Here is a 19,959-nt window from a genome sequence, read left to right on the forward strand (position 1 = left end):
TATATATATTATGATGCATGGCGTACATATGATGAGTATGATATTTGCTTGACGTTTTGCTTAATATGATTGAGCATGCTATATGATGATGAGTGTCATATTGCATCATTTAGATCGACCTAGGACACAGCTCTAAGAGCATGAAAATGATATTAATATAAATATCCATGAAATGTAATGAAGAGATAAGACTAGAGGGTTATATGAAATGTAATGAAGAGATGAGACTAGAGGGTTATATGTTCATAAACATAGTACTTTTCCTAGAGATAATGAGTGCGGACACCAAGGGGTTCCACTGACCGAACGTTGCTACAGATTAGTGACCATAGAGGGTCCAGGGGGTGTGTGAGTCCACCTGGGGACTCACACTCACACGTGTGGGTCATGTGTAGAGAAGTATTAAACATCCATAGTTGTCCGCTGGTAGGGTAATGATAATAGAGATAGGTCCCAAGAGCATGATTGCATGTGTTTGCATTTGCGTGGCCCCAATTGGGGCCACGTACTAGGTTGTTTTGCATTTTATTATTTTAAATTATTTTGTATTTGTTTTTAATTTCTCCCTATAAAGAAGATGATGTTTTCAATATTTTCGACATTTATAAAATGAAATTTTCTTTTAAAAGTTATATCTCGCATTTAGTAGAGTATGAGATGTTAGTAGCAACTCTGAGTACGTGAAAATTTAGGGTCATTAGAGATAAGTTAATTTTCTAACTCATTTCTTTAAGAGACATTAGTAGCAACTCTGAGTACGTGGATATAGCTGCGACACCAAAACTAGGCGCAAAGAACCAACCAGACTGACCTAGTGGATAAATCAGGAATACAAAAACAAAAACAGCAATTGGGGTCGAGAATGCTATTGCATTATAAGGTCGCAATTGAACAGATCGAAGTTCAAATTGACGTAACATGAAACCTATTAGTCCGAAAGCACTGTGGAGAACAACAAAAGTCCATAGACCACCTAATTGACACTAGAGTAAAATCTCCTTTTGCTTCAGGACCCCATAGTAACAACAAAGAGTGTGCTAAACTATTAGCATGAGTCGAAAGTTAAGAAGTTGATTCTTCCAAATAGAAACTTGTCAATCCATGGGTATACCATGAAGTTTCAAAAGTTGTACCCGTGAACCAACCTCCTACGGCGAAATAGGCACAAGGAAAGAGCAATAGACCAGACCAACCTACAAAAACGAAACGGTCCCTCCATAATCAGTCATCCATAATATCGAATAAATCATTTTCGTCTTTGGTAAATTTACCAACGGCTATAGTCATAGTGATCCTCCTATTCAATTAATTTCAACCATTTTTGAACACCTCGTAGCATTTTCAGGACCTTCGAGTCTATCATTTATGTATGATTTCTACTGTCCCTTCTTTCTAATGGGTTTCGAATATAAAAATCATTTTTTTATTGGTCCATAACCTAACCTAGATCTCGTTTCTATTTGTTGGAACAACAATATCAATATGAAAATATTTGGCACATGGATTTTTTTTTTCTTCTATATATTTACCTCTTGTCCAACATTAATAGATAGACCCAACAAAAGTTTGTTTTTGAAGACAAGGAATGTGGCTGCTTTGTTGCTCGTGACGGTGGATGCACTGCTAGTCGAAGGATAATGATTTAGGAATTTATCATTTGCCTATTTGGAGAGATGCATACGTCTCTTTCGAATGCTTTTGGCATGAGAAGAAACACACATGGCTTGTTTTTTCCTCTAAAATTTAAAATTAATAACAAAAATTGAAACAGAGTTCATAACATTAGGAGAAAAAAAAATAGATATTTAGATTTTAGAAAAATAAAGGTATAATATATTAATATAGGTAAAATAATGTGTTATCACTCCAAGAAAGTACGATAGCTTATGAAAAATGCTATCAAAGATTTTTTATAGAGTTTCTTTGTACATCGTGACCGCCCATGTTATAATAAAACATGAAGCTATAGCTTATAATAGCATTTTTATAGCAATAGCTTATAATAGCATTTTTATTAAACTATAAAATGTTTAATATATCTAAAATAATGTGCTATCTTTAACTTATAATAACATTTTTTTAATGTTATAATATAGTATTTATAACTTCAATTTTATGCTATAACTAGATAAATGAATGATTTATAATTATTTTAATTATCGTAAGGCACATTTGATAGCATTTATTTTTCGTTATACCTCTTGGTCATTGCTATATAAAACTGAAATTCGCATATATAGAACACATTAAAAACTTAAAAGCCTTCCTCAATTGAAATTTCATAATGTACTTATACATTACAAAATAAAGAAGTTGTTTTAAAAGATGTAAGATAGTCTTTGGCTAAATGTAGGTACAAAAAGCATAAAGTAATTCACAAAATATAAAATTCACCAAGTTTTGATTGAAGTATATCATGTAGATAAGGTGTAATCTTCGAATTGATCCCTTGCATGAATAAGGCATGCATCCCTCCATTCACTTTTAGAAATAATAAGGCAGCATCACTTCACTTATAGAAATAAACAAAATATACACAAATATATGATTACGTGAACAACTGAATTAAGCCAAGCAATTGTACTAACCATAACTTCTTCAATGCATTAGCAATGTAAGCCGTCACAAATGGGCATTGTATTTCCGTAGTACATCGACCCAGACTCATCGGTCTAATAGCTCAGAAAAAAAAAATGGAAGATCTTATTTAAATGAAGATGAAAACAAAAGCTCTTTGGGCCGCCACAAAAGATCTAATTTAAATGAGGTCTATACCCCTGGACTGCACGATGCAGAAAATACAGGATTTCTTAGATCAACACCCTACGACAGTCTAATGAATTGCAAGAGGTAAGCAAATAAGTAAACATTATAAATTGCAAGAGTGAATGTAAAACACCGTTGTATGAAGACGGAAGCAACAAGAGACAAAAACTAGAACAAATTTTTTTTCTTGAGTTTTTTTAGGGCATCGGCAACCTGGAAATGGTATCAAAAAAGTGAAATGTTGAGTGTTTCTACTACAATCTAAGAAACAGAAAAGCCTTTTTGGAATCTAAAGGCCATGTCCAAAACAAAAACTTCACTTACAGAAAAGCCTTTTTGGTAGCTAAAGGCCATGTCCAAAACAAAGATTGAAAGATAAACTACTGGTACGTGGATTTTTCTTGAAATACAGATTTCAAAAGAAAAAGATTGAAAGATGAGTCTAAAAAACATTATAAAGAAAGTAAGGAAGGAAGTAAGGAAGAACAGACCAAGCTTGCAAAAACAAAAGGCAAAATCGAAAAAGATTTTATTGTTGAGAAAAAAAAAAAGAGGATAATTACAAAAAAATGAACTTTTAGTGAGAACGTCCACAAAAAATGATCATCGGTTTATAAATTAGGAATTCTCCCAAACCGCCTAACAAAAAGCATCAACACCATGAGTTCTTTAAAGGTATACAAATATTTACACCCATATAAAATCTGTAAAAGGAATAAGTACTAAAATCTGTGGTAGCATATGCTTGATAGTTTTCAACGTATTGTATATAGGCCAATCAATTTGGTAACTACAGAATTTTTTTTTTTTAAGAAAGAAATAGAAAATTTCACAAGGCGGAAACATCTGCCAAGTACCTCAAGCTTGCTTCCATTAAGAAACATCTGCCAGGTAGGCGTCAACTCGACAATGTGATTGCTAATCGCCACCGCACTTTCTTTTCTTGTGGAATAAGTTCTAAGTCTTTTGTAACAAGTAGACCTATGATACGGACTAATAGATGTTTATACTCTTACCCAAAAGTCAGATATCTATATGATAGTTGGCTAGTCCCCCACGGCTTCTCGCTTTTCATGAATGCCTCTCCCCCTCCCCGCTTATGTGAGTTTGACCCGACTCTGCTTGCTTCTGATTCCCTATGAGCCGTTTGACGACCTGACTTTTTAGAAGGGTCGGCAAACATGGGAGTCATAGTTGCCCAAACAGAGTGGCTATAACAAAACAATGGGAAAGTAAATCACCACTAGACTCGATGTCAATCCTCGATAGAATATTAGACAATAAATGGAAAAGAGACAAAGCATACCACAAAGATTAATGGCATTAGATATAGTCAATGTTGTACTCCGTAGCCTGACATATCTTCTCCAAGCAGAAGTTTAGAAAAATTTTCCTTCATCATCTAATGTTCAAGAAAGATTAGTACAGTTTGTATGGAGAAACCCAAAAAGGAAAGAGGGCCAAAATTACAAGAGAAGATACTTTCTTCTTCATCTTCCTATTATCAACATAATGTTTATCTTCCTATTATCAACATAATGTTTATCTTCCTATTATCAACATAATGTTTATCTTCCTATTATCAACATAATGTTTATCTTCTTTATCAGCTACATTAGTTCTAATACAATTGTATCCATTAGCTTTTCGAGTGGACCAACTCAATGAAGAAGAGAAATGAGTCCTCTCAGCAAATTAATCTCAAAACACAATTTTTGGATGGAGATTTCAACACCCAGAGAGCCAAATCAGGGGTTCAAATGATTTAGGGTCACCATTATTAAAGATAAAAGATAAAGATAGCCATAAAAAGTCAAAGAAAAAGAAGTAGGTCGAACATGAAAAAATTGAAAAAGAAAATACGGGTTCATCTCACCTTTGCCCTCGAAGTGAAAACACATGGTAGAAGCTCCTCGGCAGAAAGAGCGACAAATCATGTTTGGCGATTATTAGACATGGGTGTTGGGAGATCACAGTGGTAGTCACATGGTCAATCAATTGATGCTTAGGGTTTTGAAATTTTGTATCGAGAGAAAAAAAACACAGACGATGGAGAGGTTGAAGGTTGAAGGAAGCCGCAAAATAAAACATGAATGATAATAAATAAAAATAAAAACCTAAACCCTAAACTTCATTTTTGAATATTTTCATGGTATAAATTTATTTATTTGTTTAAATATCATTTGATATAATTTAATTTGATTGTTAAATCCACGCCCATCTGTAAATAAGTTCCTGTTTAGGATTCATTGCTCCTTATCACTTATTCACAAACCGTGGGGCTAATAGTTTGACCCTTTTCGCTCCCTCCTCTTAGCCCTATTCTCCCGTAGGGGTATTTTAGCTATAGGAACTGGACGATCCTATTTGGTCAAATACCTAGCGACAAACTCCTATCTTCGTTTCATTACAGTATTTTTGAACAAGTTCCGGATAACAACCCTAAGGGTTTTCTTATGGATGATAGTGGCGATATTGAGGATAGTGGCGATATTGAGGATAGTGACGATATCGAGGATAGTGACGATATCGAGGATAGTGACCTTGATACGGAGCTGGAGCTTTTAACTATGAGTAAACAAGGTTTTTTTTTTCTTTTATAAGGGCGTGAAAACCTCACGTAATGGGCCAAAACGGACAATATACATTGTAGAGACATTTGGACAGTTGGTTCATGTTTTAAAACCGTGAGGTCCGTTTTAAAACAAGATAGTAGAGTCGAACTTGCTTAAAGTTCTATTTTAAACTCTTAAAACTCCCTTCACAAACTACCATAAAATAAAACCCTCTCACACTCCACAAACTACCGTAGAATAAAAGGATAGAGCGTCGTAACAATATGGTTGATGACGACATCACAACTTGAGACCATGACACATGCGATGTAGAATATGACACATGCGATGTAGAATATGACACATGCGATGTAGACCATGACACATGCGATGTAGACCATGACACATGCGATGTAGAATATGATGTTTTTAATTTAAATGAAATGTTTTAAGAAGTTTAAATGAAGTATATTTCCGCACATAGTGTTTTAAGAAGGTTATTTAAAGTTGATTACAAAAGGGACAACCTTTGTGACCGCACAAATTATCTGGCGCCTTTGAGCTAAATTATCTAATGTAGTCCCTCACCCTCCCAAGATGGATTTACAAAGTCGCACCTAAAGCCATTTCTTCACACGATAATAACGGTCTCAATGCGCCATCCTATATGATATTGGTCAAGCTCAACGATATGAATCAGATAATGACACTACTAGGTATGCCTTTGGTCACCAGGTGTTACTGAGATACCAAAGGATATAGATGATATAGATGCTGTGGAAGTAATTAGGATTTTTGGACATCTAAGCAGTTCAAGTTTTGGACTCTCATCCCTAAGACTATCTCAGCTAATTTCTTGGCCTATTATGGTTTTGGAGTGCATTACCATCTATACCTATAATAGCCTCCTACAATTCTGGGATACTCGGTTTATAGGAAACGTTCTAAACTGAAATCTCCATCAAAATTCTAGCGTTCACTCTTAACTCAATACAAGTATGCATGGTGAACTGAACAATGCACACCAACAACACTACAATCATCTTCTTCGCCATTTTATTTTATTTTATGCTTTTTCTTGTGCCTTTCCAATGCTTCTTTTTGCGAGTGGATGAATGTTTCAAAAGCCTAGCAACCCTTTTATAAGCTTCTACCAAACCTAAATTTAGATCAATACCCTTATTTTCGCCCATATATTTGGTTCCCTAATAACAAAAATTGTATGCCTTTCATTTATAACAAATACTATCCATAACCAACCAAATTTCCTCTCAAATCTCCAAACTTATGTCACCAAATAAATATCAACTCCAAATCTTAGGTATTAGAAATGTAATTCACTCAAAAGTATATGAAAATAGGAGGACTCTGGATTTCTAAGAGGTAGATTGTGAGATTAGTAAGAAACAAGTGCCAGCTAGGATTGGACCACAAAGGGGTGGATTGTGAGAGTCCCATTAATTGGGGAGGAAAACGAAACACTATTTATAAAGGTGTCGAAAACATATTTTAGATTCCTTCTCTAGAATAGTATTAATTTTGTTGCAATTATTTAGATTTGAATTAGAAATTAAATTATAAGAATTTTAAGTTTGAATAATTTGTGTTTTAGAACGGAAATTAAGTATAAAAACTTAGGTATATATTTACCCCAATCCAATAAATATAACTTAAGGTAATGTGGTTGTATATTAGCGGGGCTTGATGTGAATTTGAACAAATAATTAAATGAGACGAGAATTTGAAAAAAATAAAATGATACCTATCTTGAAGTAAATTTCAAAAAAATAGTTGAGCAGGCATTTTCTTCATTAAGCATATTTATATTCTAAGAAACTTAAAAATTTATTAAATAGTTAATAAAATTTAAGAATCTATAATTAAAGTCTAAATGAATTATGTAGGCTACCAATAATCAAAATTATACCAAACCAACTCCACATCATTTTTAATTTCAATAATTTTAAATACAAAACGATAGACTTGATTTGGAAAGTGGGAAGAAAAAAGAGATTCTCACATCCCAACTAAACCACGCTCGCCCCGACCTCCACGACACAATCAACCTTCTGCCATCCTTCCAGATCCACCGAGAAAAGAATTGTACTTTTTCGAGGGGAAAACGTGAAGAGAGTTGTATTTTTTCGACGAGCGTAAACCAGCAAAGACACACACGTGGACACGATGCAAGGGACGTTATAGCAAAGGAAGAACAAGGCAAGTGTACGGTATACATCACGGTAAGCTCGATAACCTTAGTTTTGGATGTACTTGCTGCAACCCAAATATCCATTCGGCTCAAGCCTGCACACCAGGCCGAGATCTGTATATCGAAAGCCTCCTGCAACCTGCAGCGGCCCTGAAGCAGCCTAAATTCACGACACGTGACCCGCACGCTTGCAGTAACCCGCGCCTCTACCCGACTCGACCTATACATGTGTCAGTACCTCGTTGCACCATGTTTTGCACCTGCAGCCAGAAATTCCTTCTGCTTACACGTCTCAGCTTGGCTTCGCGGCTCAAAAATCACTCCCTCGGCTCGGTAACGGGAAATTGCCCATTTTCCACTGATCCAACCATCCCAAAGCTGAAATTGACCCTGTTTAAGGCAATTAAGGTCGGTATAAGGTTCAATTCATTGATTTAAGTTATGTTGAGTTAAGAAATTTGAGTCAGTAACGAAATGAGATGGACGTAATAGGAAACGACAACCGAAAATACTTGAAGCAATTTCAAGGGACGAAAAGTAAACGTACTCGAATTTAGGAAAACACCGGCTAAGGCCAACCAAGTAAGTGGCTTTACTATCGATTTGGTTATAATTGTATGTTGTATGATAACACGTCCCGTGGCTTCGCATGTGTCATATGCTCATGTATTTGAAAGGATATGAAATGATACGTGTACGTTATGATATGTTAGTGTTGTGATGTATGTGATGAAATGATATGTTTACGATATGATATGTTATAAGATTTGTTTGAAGACATGCTCGTGTTATGATATGTGAGTTTTGTGATATATGATATAATATGATATGTGCATGATATGATTTGATACGTTAGAAGACATAATAAGTTTATGATATAACATATGTTCGACACGAATGATATATATAATATGATTGACATGCAATATGATGAATTAACATAATGCACAACCCCGACATATACATAGAAGTTATGATAAAATGATATGATACAAAGGAAAATGCTAGAATAGTTGTTATACATGATAATAAAAGGAAAAAAAATGTTGGGATCTTATGCATCATTGTGTGTTCATGCATTGGGGGACGATATCCCTTCTCCTTTTACGATGGTATAGACGCATACATTACAAATTAGAAAAATGATCATTTATGTTCACCATAATCCTGCTACGATGGTCGTTATTCCTAACGAGTATCCAGCATCAACAACTATTAGAGAATGCTCGTCCCACAAAAAAAGGGTCTAGGAGGTGTGCAAACCAACTGGTGGTCCATACTCGCACGCGTCGACCGTGTGTAGAATAGTAAATACACATCCAATTACCCGCTTAGGATAGCCATCGTAGGAATATAGACTGATATGATAGGTCCCTCTCATGATTGTATGTGCTTGCATCTAACCTCGGTAGGGGTCACTTAGTATTTCTTAAAATACTCAAGTCATGTGCTACTCTTAAGTTTTCCACATAAAGGCAAGACAACCCTGTATGGCTGACGCTAACATCACAACCTAAGAGACTGTGACACATGCATAGGGTAGTTTGCAATATGAATTTAGTAGACTACATGTTAGTTTGCATTTCCATTTAGTAGCATATAGGTGAGTATAAGACATTTTTACTTTATGTTAGTTTCAGTTTTTATTATTTTATTTAAAGGCATTTTAAGAAACATGTAAGACCAAGGTTATGTATTTATGATAAAGTTTTGAATGAAATATTTCTGCATAAAACATCTATGATATGTATACAGTAGCGACTTTATGTTAAGTAGAAATCTAGGGTCGTTACAGATAGAGTACATATGTCGAGATATTTCTTTATCTTTAATAATTGGAATTACAAGGTGACTGATCTTTGCATGCATTTAAAAATCAAATTAAAAAGAAAATTTAAAATATCATGTTTCGATTTTTGAAACTTTGAATCTTGGACCGCGAGAAAAAGATACGATAAATTTTGGGCAATTTAAATCAAATAACAACATATTTAAAAAGGAAATTTAAAACAAATTACAAAATAGTGTTGTTCAAAGTTCATTAATAAACGTGGACCAAGAAACTAAATACAAATTTAAACAATGTAACAAACCCCAAAATACACAAAGGGTTGACGCCTCGAAACAACCTCTGTGCAGGCTCAGTGGACTAGTTGTAAATGAGCACCCAAGAAAATAGAATCATATGAGTATAAAATTACTTAGAAAGAAACCTACTTTTGGGATATGGAGCCTGATGCCTAGATCTGGTAGACATATATTTGGAAGATATTTCGTAAAAATAGACATATTTGGAAGATATTTTGTAAAGATAGATATATTTCATAAAGATCTTGTAGAGATATATTTGGAAGATATTTCGTAAGATCTGATATAGATATATATGGTAGATATTTGATAAAGATTTGATAGAGATATATTTGTTAGATTATATCGTATAGGTTTAAATCTTTGGGAGCTATATTTAGTAAATTGAAACCATATATATGCGTGGGGAGTGCTCTGAAGATGTACTTCTCTTCCTTTGTATTCTATTTGTACATACCCGAAGTCATCAATAATAAAACCTTTACCTAATATTCCTCTTTGTATTTTCTCTCTCCTATTCTTTGTGTTCATCTTGATCGAGTGTGTTCGTTGTTGAGCAATTCTAACAATTGGTATCAAAGTTAACAACTAGTATCGATCCTAACAACTGGTATCAGAGCGAGGTGAAATTTACCACGATCTATGAAGATGGAAAGTTCAAAGATTGGAATTGAAAAGTTTGATGGATCCAATTTTAGTTTCTGGAAGATGCAGATTGAAGATTGTCTGTACTAGAAAGGTCCTCACGAACCCTTATTGGGAGTGAAGCCGAATAGTATAACCATGGAGTAGTGGAAGCTCAAGGATTGTCAAGCCTTAAGGTTGATCCGATTGACGCTGTCCAGAAATGTGACGTTCAACATCATCAAGGAGAAGACAATGTCAGATCTGTTGAAGGCATTGTCGAATATGTACGAGAAACCGTCGGTTATGAACAAGGTGTATTTGATGAGGGGACTATTTAATATACAAATGTATGAAGGTGGATCTGTTGCTGCTCATATAAACGAATTCAGTATGATTACAAGTCAACTGAGTTCGGTGGAAATTGATTTCGAGAATGAAATTAAAGCATTGATTTTGATGTCATCTTTACCCGAGTCGTAGGATACTGTTGTTGCCGCGATCAGCAGTTCACGAGGATCTGATAAACTGAAGTTCGATGAAATTCGAGATGTAGTTCTTAGAGAAAGTATTTGCAAATGGAAAATCGGAGATTTATCAGGCAATGCTCTTAGTGTTGATCGAAGGGGAAGAAGTACATCAAAGGGCCCAATCAATGGTCGATCAAAATCAAGGAATCGAGAAAAACCTCCAAACAAACCAAACGTAAAATGTTGGTGTTGTGGAGAAAATGTCACCTTCTGGCAGATTGTACAAAGATGAAGCAGAATCACAAATCAGAAGATGACGATGATTTGGTAAATCCAGTAGAAGGCATTGGGGATGCTTTAATCCTCAGCGTGGACAGTCCAATTGAATCCTAGATTTTGGATTCAAGTGCATCTTTTCATTTGTCTCCAAATAAAGAATTATTTAGAAATTTCAAGTCTGGAAATTTCGAGAAGGTGTATCTTACCGACAACAAAGTTTGAAGATTGAAGAAAAAGGGGATGTCTGCATAAAAACTCTGGCAGGAAATCAGTAGACATTAAAAAATGTCAGATATATTTCTAGTCTCAAGAAAAACCTGATCTCTATTGGCAATGCTCTTAGTGTTGATCGAAGGGGAAGAAGTACATCAAAGGGCCCAATCAATGGTCGATCAAAATCAAGGAATCGAGAAAAACCTCCAAACAAACCAAACGTAAAATGTTGGTGTTGTGGAGAAAATGTCACTTTCTGGCAGATTGTACAAAGATGAAGCAGAATCACAAATCCGAAGATGACGATGATTTGGTAAATCCAGCAGAAGGCATTGGGGATGCTTTAATTCTCAGCGTGGACAGTCCAATTGAATCCTAGATTTTGGATTCAAGTGCATCTTTTCATTTGTCTCCAAATAAAGAATTATTTAGAAATTTCAAGTCTGGAAATTTCGAGAAGGTGTATCTTACCGACAACAAAGTTTGAAGATTGAAGAAAAAGGGGATGTCTGCATAAAAACTCTGGCAGGAAATCAGTGGACATTAAAAAATGTCAGATATATTTCTAGTCTCAAGAAGAACCTGATCTCTATTGGTCAGTTGGATAGCATAGGTTATGCAACAACGTTTGGGAAGAGTTCATGGAAGATTGTGAAGGGTGCTATGGTGGTAACACGTGGCACAAAATTTGGAACCTTATACACCACTACAGGGTGTATGAATATAACTGCGGTTGCTGAGAGTGCTTCAAATTTAAGTCTGTGGCATAATAGACTTGGACATATTAGAGTTAAAGGAATGAAGATGCTGGTTGCGGAAGGAGTTTTGAAAAGTTTAAAATCTATTGATATGAGTCATTGTGAGAACTGCGTTATGAGCAAACAAAAACGAGTTAGCTACACAAAGACTGCCAGAGAATTGAAGAAAGATACCGGGACAATGAAGCAAGTGGGAGTTGAGGGTGAGTTGCTGAAAGATTCACCTAGTGATGTTGTAGCGGATACTCAAGAAACCCCTGAGACTGTTGATGAATAACCAAAAGCGGAGCAAGTGACACCTGAGTAGGTGTTGAAAAGATCATTCAGAGCCATAAGAGTACTAGATAGGTATGTACCTTCTTTACACTATTGATTGGTGATTGATGAAGGGGAACGAGAGCCCCTTGATGAGGCCCTACAATTGGAGAATACAACTAAGTGGGAGCCAGCCATGGATGATGAGATGTCTACGCTTCAGAAATGCATTGCTCTTTCATCTGTTGAGGCTGAGTACGTGGCAATAGCTGAAACTTGAAAGGAGATGATATGGATGATAGACTATCTAGAAGAATTAGGCAAGAAGCAACGCGAGAAGATTCTTCAGGTAGATAGTTAGAGTGTCATGTAGTTGGTGAGAAACCCAGTCTATCATTCAAAGACAAAACACAGAAGGCGATACCATTTCATTCGGAGGTTAGTGGAAGATGGTGATGTGTTTGGAGAAGATAGAGGGTGCAAGGAATCCAACAAACATTTTGTGTTGATGTTGGAACATTGAGGTTGTGCAAAGCCTCAAGTGGTATGGTACAGACTGAGAATGAATGAAATTCTTGGTTGACTAGATTAGTCTCCAAATGGGAGATTGTTGGGATTGACTAGACCAATCTCTAGTTGGGAGATTGTTGCGATTGATGGATCAGTCTCTAAGTGGGAGATTGTTGGGATATGGAGTTATTTAGAAGATATTTCGTAAAGATCATATATTTGGAAGATATTTCGTAATGATGTGATAGAGATATATATGGTAGATAGTTGTTAAAGATTTGATAGAGATATATTTGTTAGATTATATCTTGTAGGTTTAAATCTTTGGGAGCTATATTTAGTAAATTGAAACCATATATATAACTGTCAGTCTTCTCTTCATTCTCTGTATTCTATGTTGTTGTACATATCTAAAGTCATCAATGATAAAACCTTTAGCCAATATTCTTCCTTGTATTTTCTCTCTCCTGTTCTTTGTGTTCATCTTTATCGAGTGTGTGCGTTGTTGAGCGATCCTAACAATTGGTATTAGAGCGAACAACTTGTATCGCTCCTAACTGTAGACTCTATCACATTTTATTTTAATAAGTTTTCACATGCTTTTCTCTGGAGTTCGGGTCTAGGTTCTACAACTACCTAAAACTTATGTGGAGGCCTCAAAGTTTCGAGCAGAATTCTTTGTTGTAAAAATCGGAACATGATATGTGGAAATGATCTAACCCAAGTGAATGTAAGACCCTCCTAGCTCTAGTGCCCTACTCTTAACTCAATACAATTAGGCATGCTTTATTAAGGAGATAACGCTATCAGTCACCTAGAATAAATAACTCTTTTTCTAAGTATACATGCAAGCTCAATAGAGAGATAAACATTCATCAATCACTTGTAGCACGTATCATATTCTCAAAATAATCATGTAAGCTCAACATGAAGATAACATTCATCAATCACCTCAAGCATAAATCAGAGCAATCTAACAAAGTATCTAGTACAACAGAAATATCTCATACAACGTGCAATTCAAAAATATCATACTAAGGGCATTCCAGTAATTTGCCACAAAAAACATAGCATACTTAACAAACGGCTCACCTAATGCCCTAATCATGCATAATCTAACCTATGTCAGGTTATGCTCGCATGCTAGCACATCCAAGCGATTCGTATAAGTATTGTTCAAGGAAATTGTAAATGGTTACTTAATTGGTCATGTGTGCCTCCCCCATGCATGTTTGGTGCTTCAAATTTCTGAAAATTTTCTCTAGTTGGACCTAATTAAGGTTACAATAGGCTTAACATTGAAATCGGGATGAAAAGCAATCAAATGAAAGTCGAGTTGAATGAAAAACCACCTCTCACATTGTTAGGATTTATGCCCTAAAGCCTCGTAATTAATTATTTAATTTTTAATAATAATTTTTATTATTTTATTCACAATTTAATATTATCCATTACATAAAAATTATGTAATATTGAATAGCATGTGATTGACCTACAAGAGGATCGTGTTCAAGTAATAACTTAAAGAGTTATAGTATATGAATAAGGTTGGGTGTGTTAATACTATTTATATGACCGTATTTGTAATTGTTACAAATGATTTAATCTAAATTGTTCATAGGGAGACAATATTTCACATGATTATATGCGACTCGGTTTTAATCCTAGGTAAGTATGAACTCTTGCTAATATGATACCTTGTACTTTGATTTGCATGAGTAAAAATGACTCTTATAGCCAATTCAATATGTCTACCATTTTGTGGAATTGACCTAGGACATCCATATTGTCCACATAGTCGTGGGTAAACTTCATTAAACATCTAATAATTTGTAAACAAGTGTATTGAATTTTTGTATTGACCATGAAGGGTTTAAAATCGATTGAAAATTTTTATAATAATTTCATTGTATTTTTTTTTATGCACGATCCTCATTTTAAAAATTAATTAAATCCTAACATTTTTAGGTTGGTTGATTTTGTAATATTTTACGATGAATCTATGCATGTCTAACCCCACTGAAAGGGTAAAGGCAAGGGCACTGTAATTCCTTTTAGAAATTGAATGGATTCGATCTTATACATAGGCGATGAAGGTAATAAAAAAAAGGAAAGAAGATGGCGATGAAGGTAATAAAAAAAGTAAAGAAGATGAGTTTTTTCTTTTGTCACTTAGCTTGGGAGCCGTGCAAGATGAAAGTCTCATGCACGGTCTTCAATGAGAGAAAGAAGTAAGGAATGAAAGTCTCATGCACGGTTTTCAATGAGAGAAAGAAGTGAGGAATCCTCTTTTCGACTCCGACTCTCCCACTTCAGTCGTTTCTTTTCTTTATGTTACCTCGAAAATAGCTGCTTCAGCTTCAACCACTCGAATTTTTGATATTCCTTTTTATTTCTCACGAATGACATCTTCTTCTGGAAATCCTAGCTATTTTTTAAAATTTCATATTAAATCCAAGGTTATTAATGTAATATTGGGGAATCTCATTGCTATTACTCAAACAAGCATGAAACGTATGCTTGCGTATTTGTCCATCGGTCAAATCGGATATGTAATTATTGGAATAATTGTTGGAAATTCAAATGGTGGATATACAAGTATGATAACTTATATGGTGTTCTATATCGCCATGAATCTAGGAACTTTTGCTTGTATTGTATCATTTGGTCGTACCGAAATTGATAACATTTGAGATTATGCACGATTATACACAAAAGATCCTCTTTTGGCTCTTTTTTCAGAAAACCTCATTAACGAGCATTGTTTCTATCTACTATTATCTCAAAATAATCAAGAAACCAAGGTATAACCCCTCCTTTAAGATCTCCTAGGAATATCAATGAACCCGATTATTGAAATTGCTCAAGATAACCCGAACAAAAAGGTCTATTGCTCAAGATTACCCGAACAAAAGGAAGATCTTAGTCACATTTTATTTGTACTTTCCCATCATTTTAGTTATTACTTTGGAATTTTCTAGACATTCTCTTTTACTTATTTTGCAAACTTGATGTATAGTTTAAGATGTTGGAATGTATTATGATGCATTATTTTAATACTTGGTTTTAAGATGTATTATGCATGAAGCTTAAGATTCATGAGTATGTGACATGCATATTTTCGTTCTTAAATGATTTTCATTATTTTTGGCATTATAGATCTAATTTAAAAAAAATCAAAATAGGCTTAGTATTTATATTAATTTCATATCGACATTTACCTTATTATTTATATAAGATAATTATTTAAAAGTTCATATACTTTCCATTGCATCTAATGTTGTTTAGTTTAAATTATTTAATAAATGTTGGGTTATTTACTTCTAACTAAACCACGTTGCAAGAAAATGGAGAGCCCCGCCCGTTTCCGTTTGAGTAGATCGTTCCAAGTCAGAAGGCAGTTTGAGTCAGGGCCGCTTAATTATCTTATTCTAATTCATAACAAGTACCTAAAATAACGGTAAATGGTCAAGGTCAAGGTCATGGTTAGCCGTGTTTTATGAAAGGCATGTGTTTTATAAAAGACATAAATAATTGTTATAAAAATTGAAAAGTGTTTAAATTAGTAAATAATTTAACTATTATTTGTTGCCCTTTTTTTAATTCCTAAATTTACAAAAGATGCCATTCATTTATGAATTACTTAAAATTTAATTATTATATAAAAAATCTAAAAAAATTGTGGATAACTTTTGTTTTTGTAAAAGTTTTTTAATTATTAAATATAAAAAATAAACTAAAAATGAAAAAATAATTAGTAAAGATTAGCATGGAATATAATGTATCATACTGTTCCTAAAAATGATAGTTTTAGAAAATTATTCATCATTGGTTATATATTTTCTAAATTATATTGACCTAAAAGTAACTTATTATTATCAACTAATTAAATACACAGCAATTGATGAAAATAAACTTTGATTTATTAAATTTTCCATAAATAATTATAATTATACAATTTTAAATTGAATTAATGAAAATTAATATGAAATTTTAAAAAAGGGATGAAACTATTCCATTTATTCAGCAAAAATTATACTTTAATAATAATATTATATTAATAACTAAAATCAAGTTAAAATATCACATACTTACAAGTCACACCTCATTTACCAACATTAAATTTTGTTAATTAGATTAGATTGTAATCTTATTCACGTGACAACTCCACACACACTACCTTTCCAAAAAAAAAAAAAAAAAAAAAAAATTGAAGAATAGCTCAAAAGGGAAAGCCCCAATATCTATTAGCCTATAGGTTCTCGCATTAACTATCGGGTAGGGAGAATAATTATAGTAGTTTATAGTAGTGAAAGCTTCGTATAATTCAAGCATATAATTCAAAAAAACAAGAGTTTGATTAACCCAACTAAAAAAATGTGTCGCGCACCTCGGATTAAAATTAATGAAGAGTTTATTGCATTGATTTATAAATGAAAACATTTAAATGACATAATAAAAATTGTGGAGAAACTTAGATCCTTGTTAAGAGCCCTGTTTGTTTTGCATTCCATTATTCAGTTCTTCACCTTGATGTGTAGCTTATCTGTGAAACAAATACAAATACAATAATGAATGAATTAATTAATTATTAAGAGAAAATAAAAATGATTTAAAAAGGAAGAGAACATACCAGCGGCTTCTTTCTCACCACAATCTTCATCGCACTTAACTTCGCAGAAGCTTTGGCCATTGCCCTTTTCAAGGCATTCCTTCTCGCATTTTTCGTAGCATAACCTATACTTGGCTTCAAATTTAGCCTCATATTTGGCCTCCTTCGCGCTTTCAGTGGCACTCGAAACCTGCAATGCAGCCACCACCACAATGCACACCAACAACACTGCAATCATCTTCTTCGCCATTTTATTTTATTTTATGCTTTTTTTTTTCTTTTTTTTTTTGGCTTTCAAATGTTTTTTTTGGGAGTGGATGAATGTTTGAAACGTTGAACGACTCTTTTATAGGCTTCTAATGACACTAAATTTAGATCATTTTCGCCTAATTGTGTAACTGAACAAGGATTATTAGCCATTCATTTATATAACAAAAAAAATCAAATCCAAACTTCAAGGATTGAAAGTGCAATTTGTTTAAAAAATGATTGCGTTTCGTAACCCCTAAGTGGTCGTCATCATTTATACTCGTATACTCATTTAAAACTTAAGTGTGTGAGGATAGATGATGACGAAGATAGCGCCTTTGAATAAGTAAAAATTTAGGATCGTTACATTTTCATTCTACATAAATATTATGAATATGTCGATCTCTAAATATAGTTTTGATATGTTGACCAAAAGTTGCTACCATCATTCTTTATACTATCCTAAATTTTTATTTATTTAGAGTTGTTACTGCCATTATCATCTATACTCATATATTCATTTAAAACTTCATACGAATATAAATGATGAAAGTAGAAACTTTAAATAAGTAGAAATTTAGGATCGTTACATTTTCATTCTACATAAATATTAAGAAGATGTCGACCTATAGAATTTTTAATATTTATACTCCAGGCATGGATCCATATTATATAGAGGTCAAATTTAATAATGTTTTTTAAGTCAATAGCATCATTCTATTATATAAATTAATAGTGGACTTTATTTAGGGAATTTTTAGAAATTGTTTATGAGTTTTAACCATTAATTAAAAATTAAATTCAAATATGAGGATAAAATATATCGGAATAAAAATTGAATTTAAATCTATAGGGTTTAGGGTTATTATATAAAAACTCTTTTATATAATAATATACATTATTCTTTGATGTTTTCGATATCTAAAAATTTACTCCTAATCTTGTAGTAGTTAATCATTCTGTCACGACCCAAATTTTTAGATTCGAGTTACGACAAACTTGTAAGAATATAAATAAAAATACGGCAAAAAATTTCACGTTTAAAATAAAATATTAACACATTTTATTAACAAATTCAAGTAAAAGTTTGAATATATTGGGTCTGGTAAATAAAATAACTTGAAATATTGAAGTAGTTAAAATACGGTGTGGCTCTATATGGCACATGATCCAGATCTACATCCATCCTCGATCGGTTCATTTTCGTCCCGTGAAAAACATGAGAAAACTTGAATGAGTAAAAAGACTGAGCAAGTAGCCTACTTGTAAGCTTTTAATCGTGTCCTTAGAGTGTGCTAGGATACTATACTCTTTCTTGTCATGTTCTTGACCTAAGAATTGAAGCCCATAGGTTTTGCCCTTGAGTTCTAAGTTCTTGTCATGATCTAGTTTTGAGTTCTTAAACTGATTATGATTTAAGGACCTTAGTTCTAAGGTTCTAGTTTCTTACTCTTGAGAACTTGGATCTTGACCCATATTCTTGATCTTTGTCATTATCACGAGGTAGCATCTTCATTACTTAAAAATGGATGAATCTAGAGTTCCCCTTAATCATTGTATAGCCTCCTAATTGTTTGAAAACTTAGGGCTAATCTTATAGCTTATAACATACCTTAATCATGATACTCAATAATATTCAAAGTTCTAAGTTCTAAGGTGAGCACAAGTCATTAACTTCCTCGTGTCAGGAGTTCTAGAAAGATCTTATATCTTTGTTATGGATAGCCTTATTGCTTAACTTAACCCTTTCTTGGTTAAGTTTGTCAACTTGATCCAAATGACTTGAAACCTGGAATATATCTTAATGTCCTTATAAATAGACATTACTTAAAAGTTTTAAACTATTTGAAGAATATTTGGATCTTAAAATGTCTTAAGAAACCCTAGGGATGATACGGTTATTTTACCCTTAAATCTTGGTTTAGCTTATACACGAGTTCCAATGACATTGAAACTTTACACCATCCTTATTCATCATGAAATAAGGCCTATTATAAAATTTCAAGTATTTGGAGGTCATTTAATTCTTGAACTAAAGTAACCGTCATAAGGCATTTTGGTCATTTTGTATCGTTTCTTGGTTTAACTTCATATATACACTTAAAATGTCATATTATGCTCAACTTCAAAGTTTTATGGGTAGCGGTGTTAATTTAGTGAGTTATTTTAACGTTATTTGATTTTGAGCAAAATGATCGGTTCAGGTTCTTAACTCAATGTTCTTAGTATTTTTCTTTCATATTTTCTTTCATATTCTCTGGATTCATATTTTTCTTCCGAAAAGTCTAAGATAGAAAGCTTTAGAGATAGATTTTATATCTTTTGGTGAGTTATAGATTAAGTTATGCCCTCGAAACTTTACTGAAAAACA

General features: G+C 33.4%; 1 protein-coding gene across 1 annotated transcript; it reads right to left on the reverse strand.

Annotated features, from left to right (window-relative positions):
- Nucleotides 1-17,127: 17,127 nt before the first annotated feature.
- On the reverse strand, nucleotides 17,128-17,598 carry LOC111436355 (major pollen allergen Ole e 6-like). The gene is made up of 2 exons (XM_023074112.1): nucleotides 17,361-17,598; nucleotides 17,128-17,273 (listed from the first exon to the last, which is right to left on the reverse strand). The coding sequence occupies exons 1-2, from the start codon at nucleotides 17,587-17,589 to the stop codon at nucleotides 17,245-17,247; spliced, it is 258 nt and encodes an 85-aa protein (XP_022929880.1). The 5' UTR covers nucleotides 17,590-17,598; the 3' UTR covers nucleotides 17,128-17,244.
- Nucleotides 17,599-19,959: the final 2,361 nt, after the last annotated feature.

The sequence above is a fragment of the Cucurbita moschata genome, unplaced genomic scaffold, assembly GCF_002738365.1.
Source record: "Cucurbita moschata cultivar Rifu unplaced genomic scaffold, Cmos_1.0 Cmo_Scf00053, whole genome shotgun sequence".
NCBI lineage: Eukaryota > Viridiplantae > Streptophyta > Magnoliopsida > Cucurbitales > Cucurbitaceae > Cucurbita > Cucurbita moschata.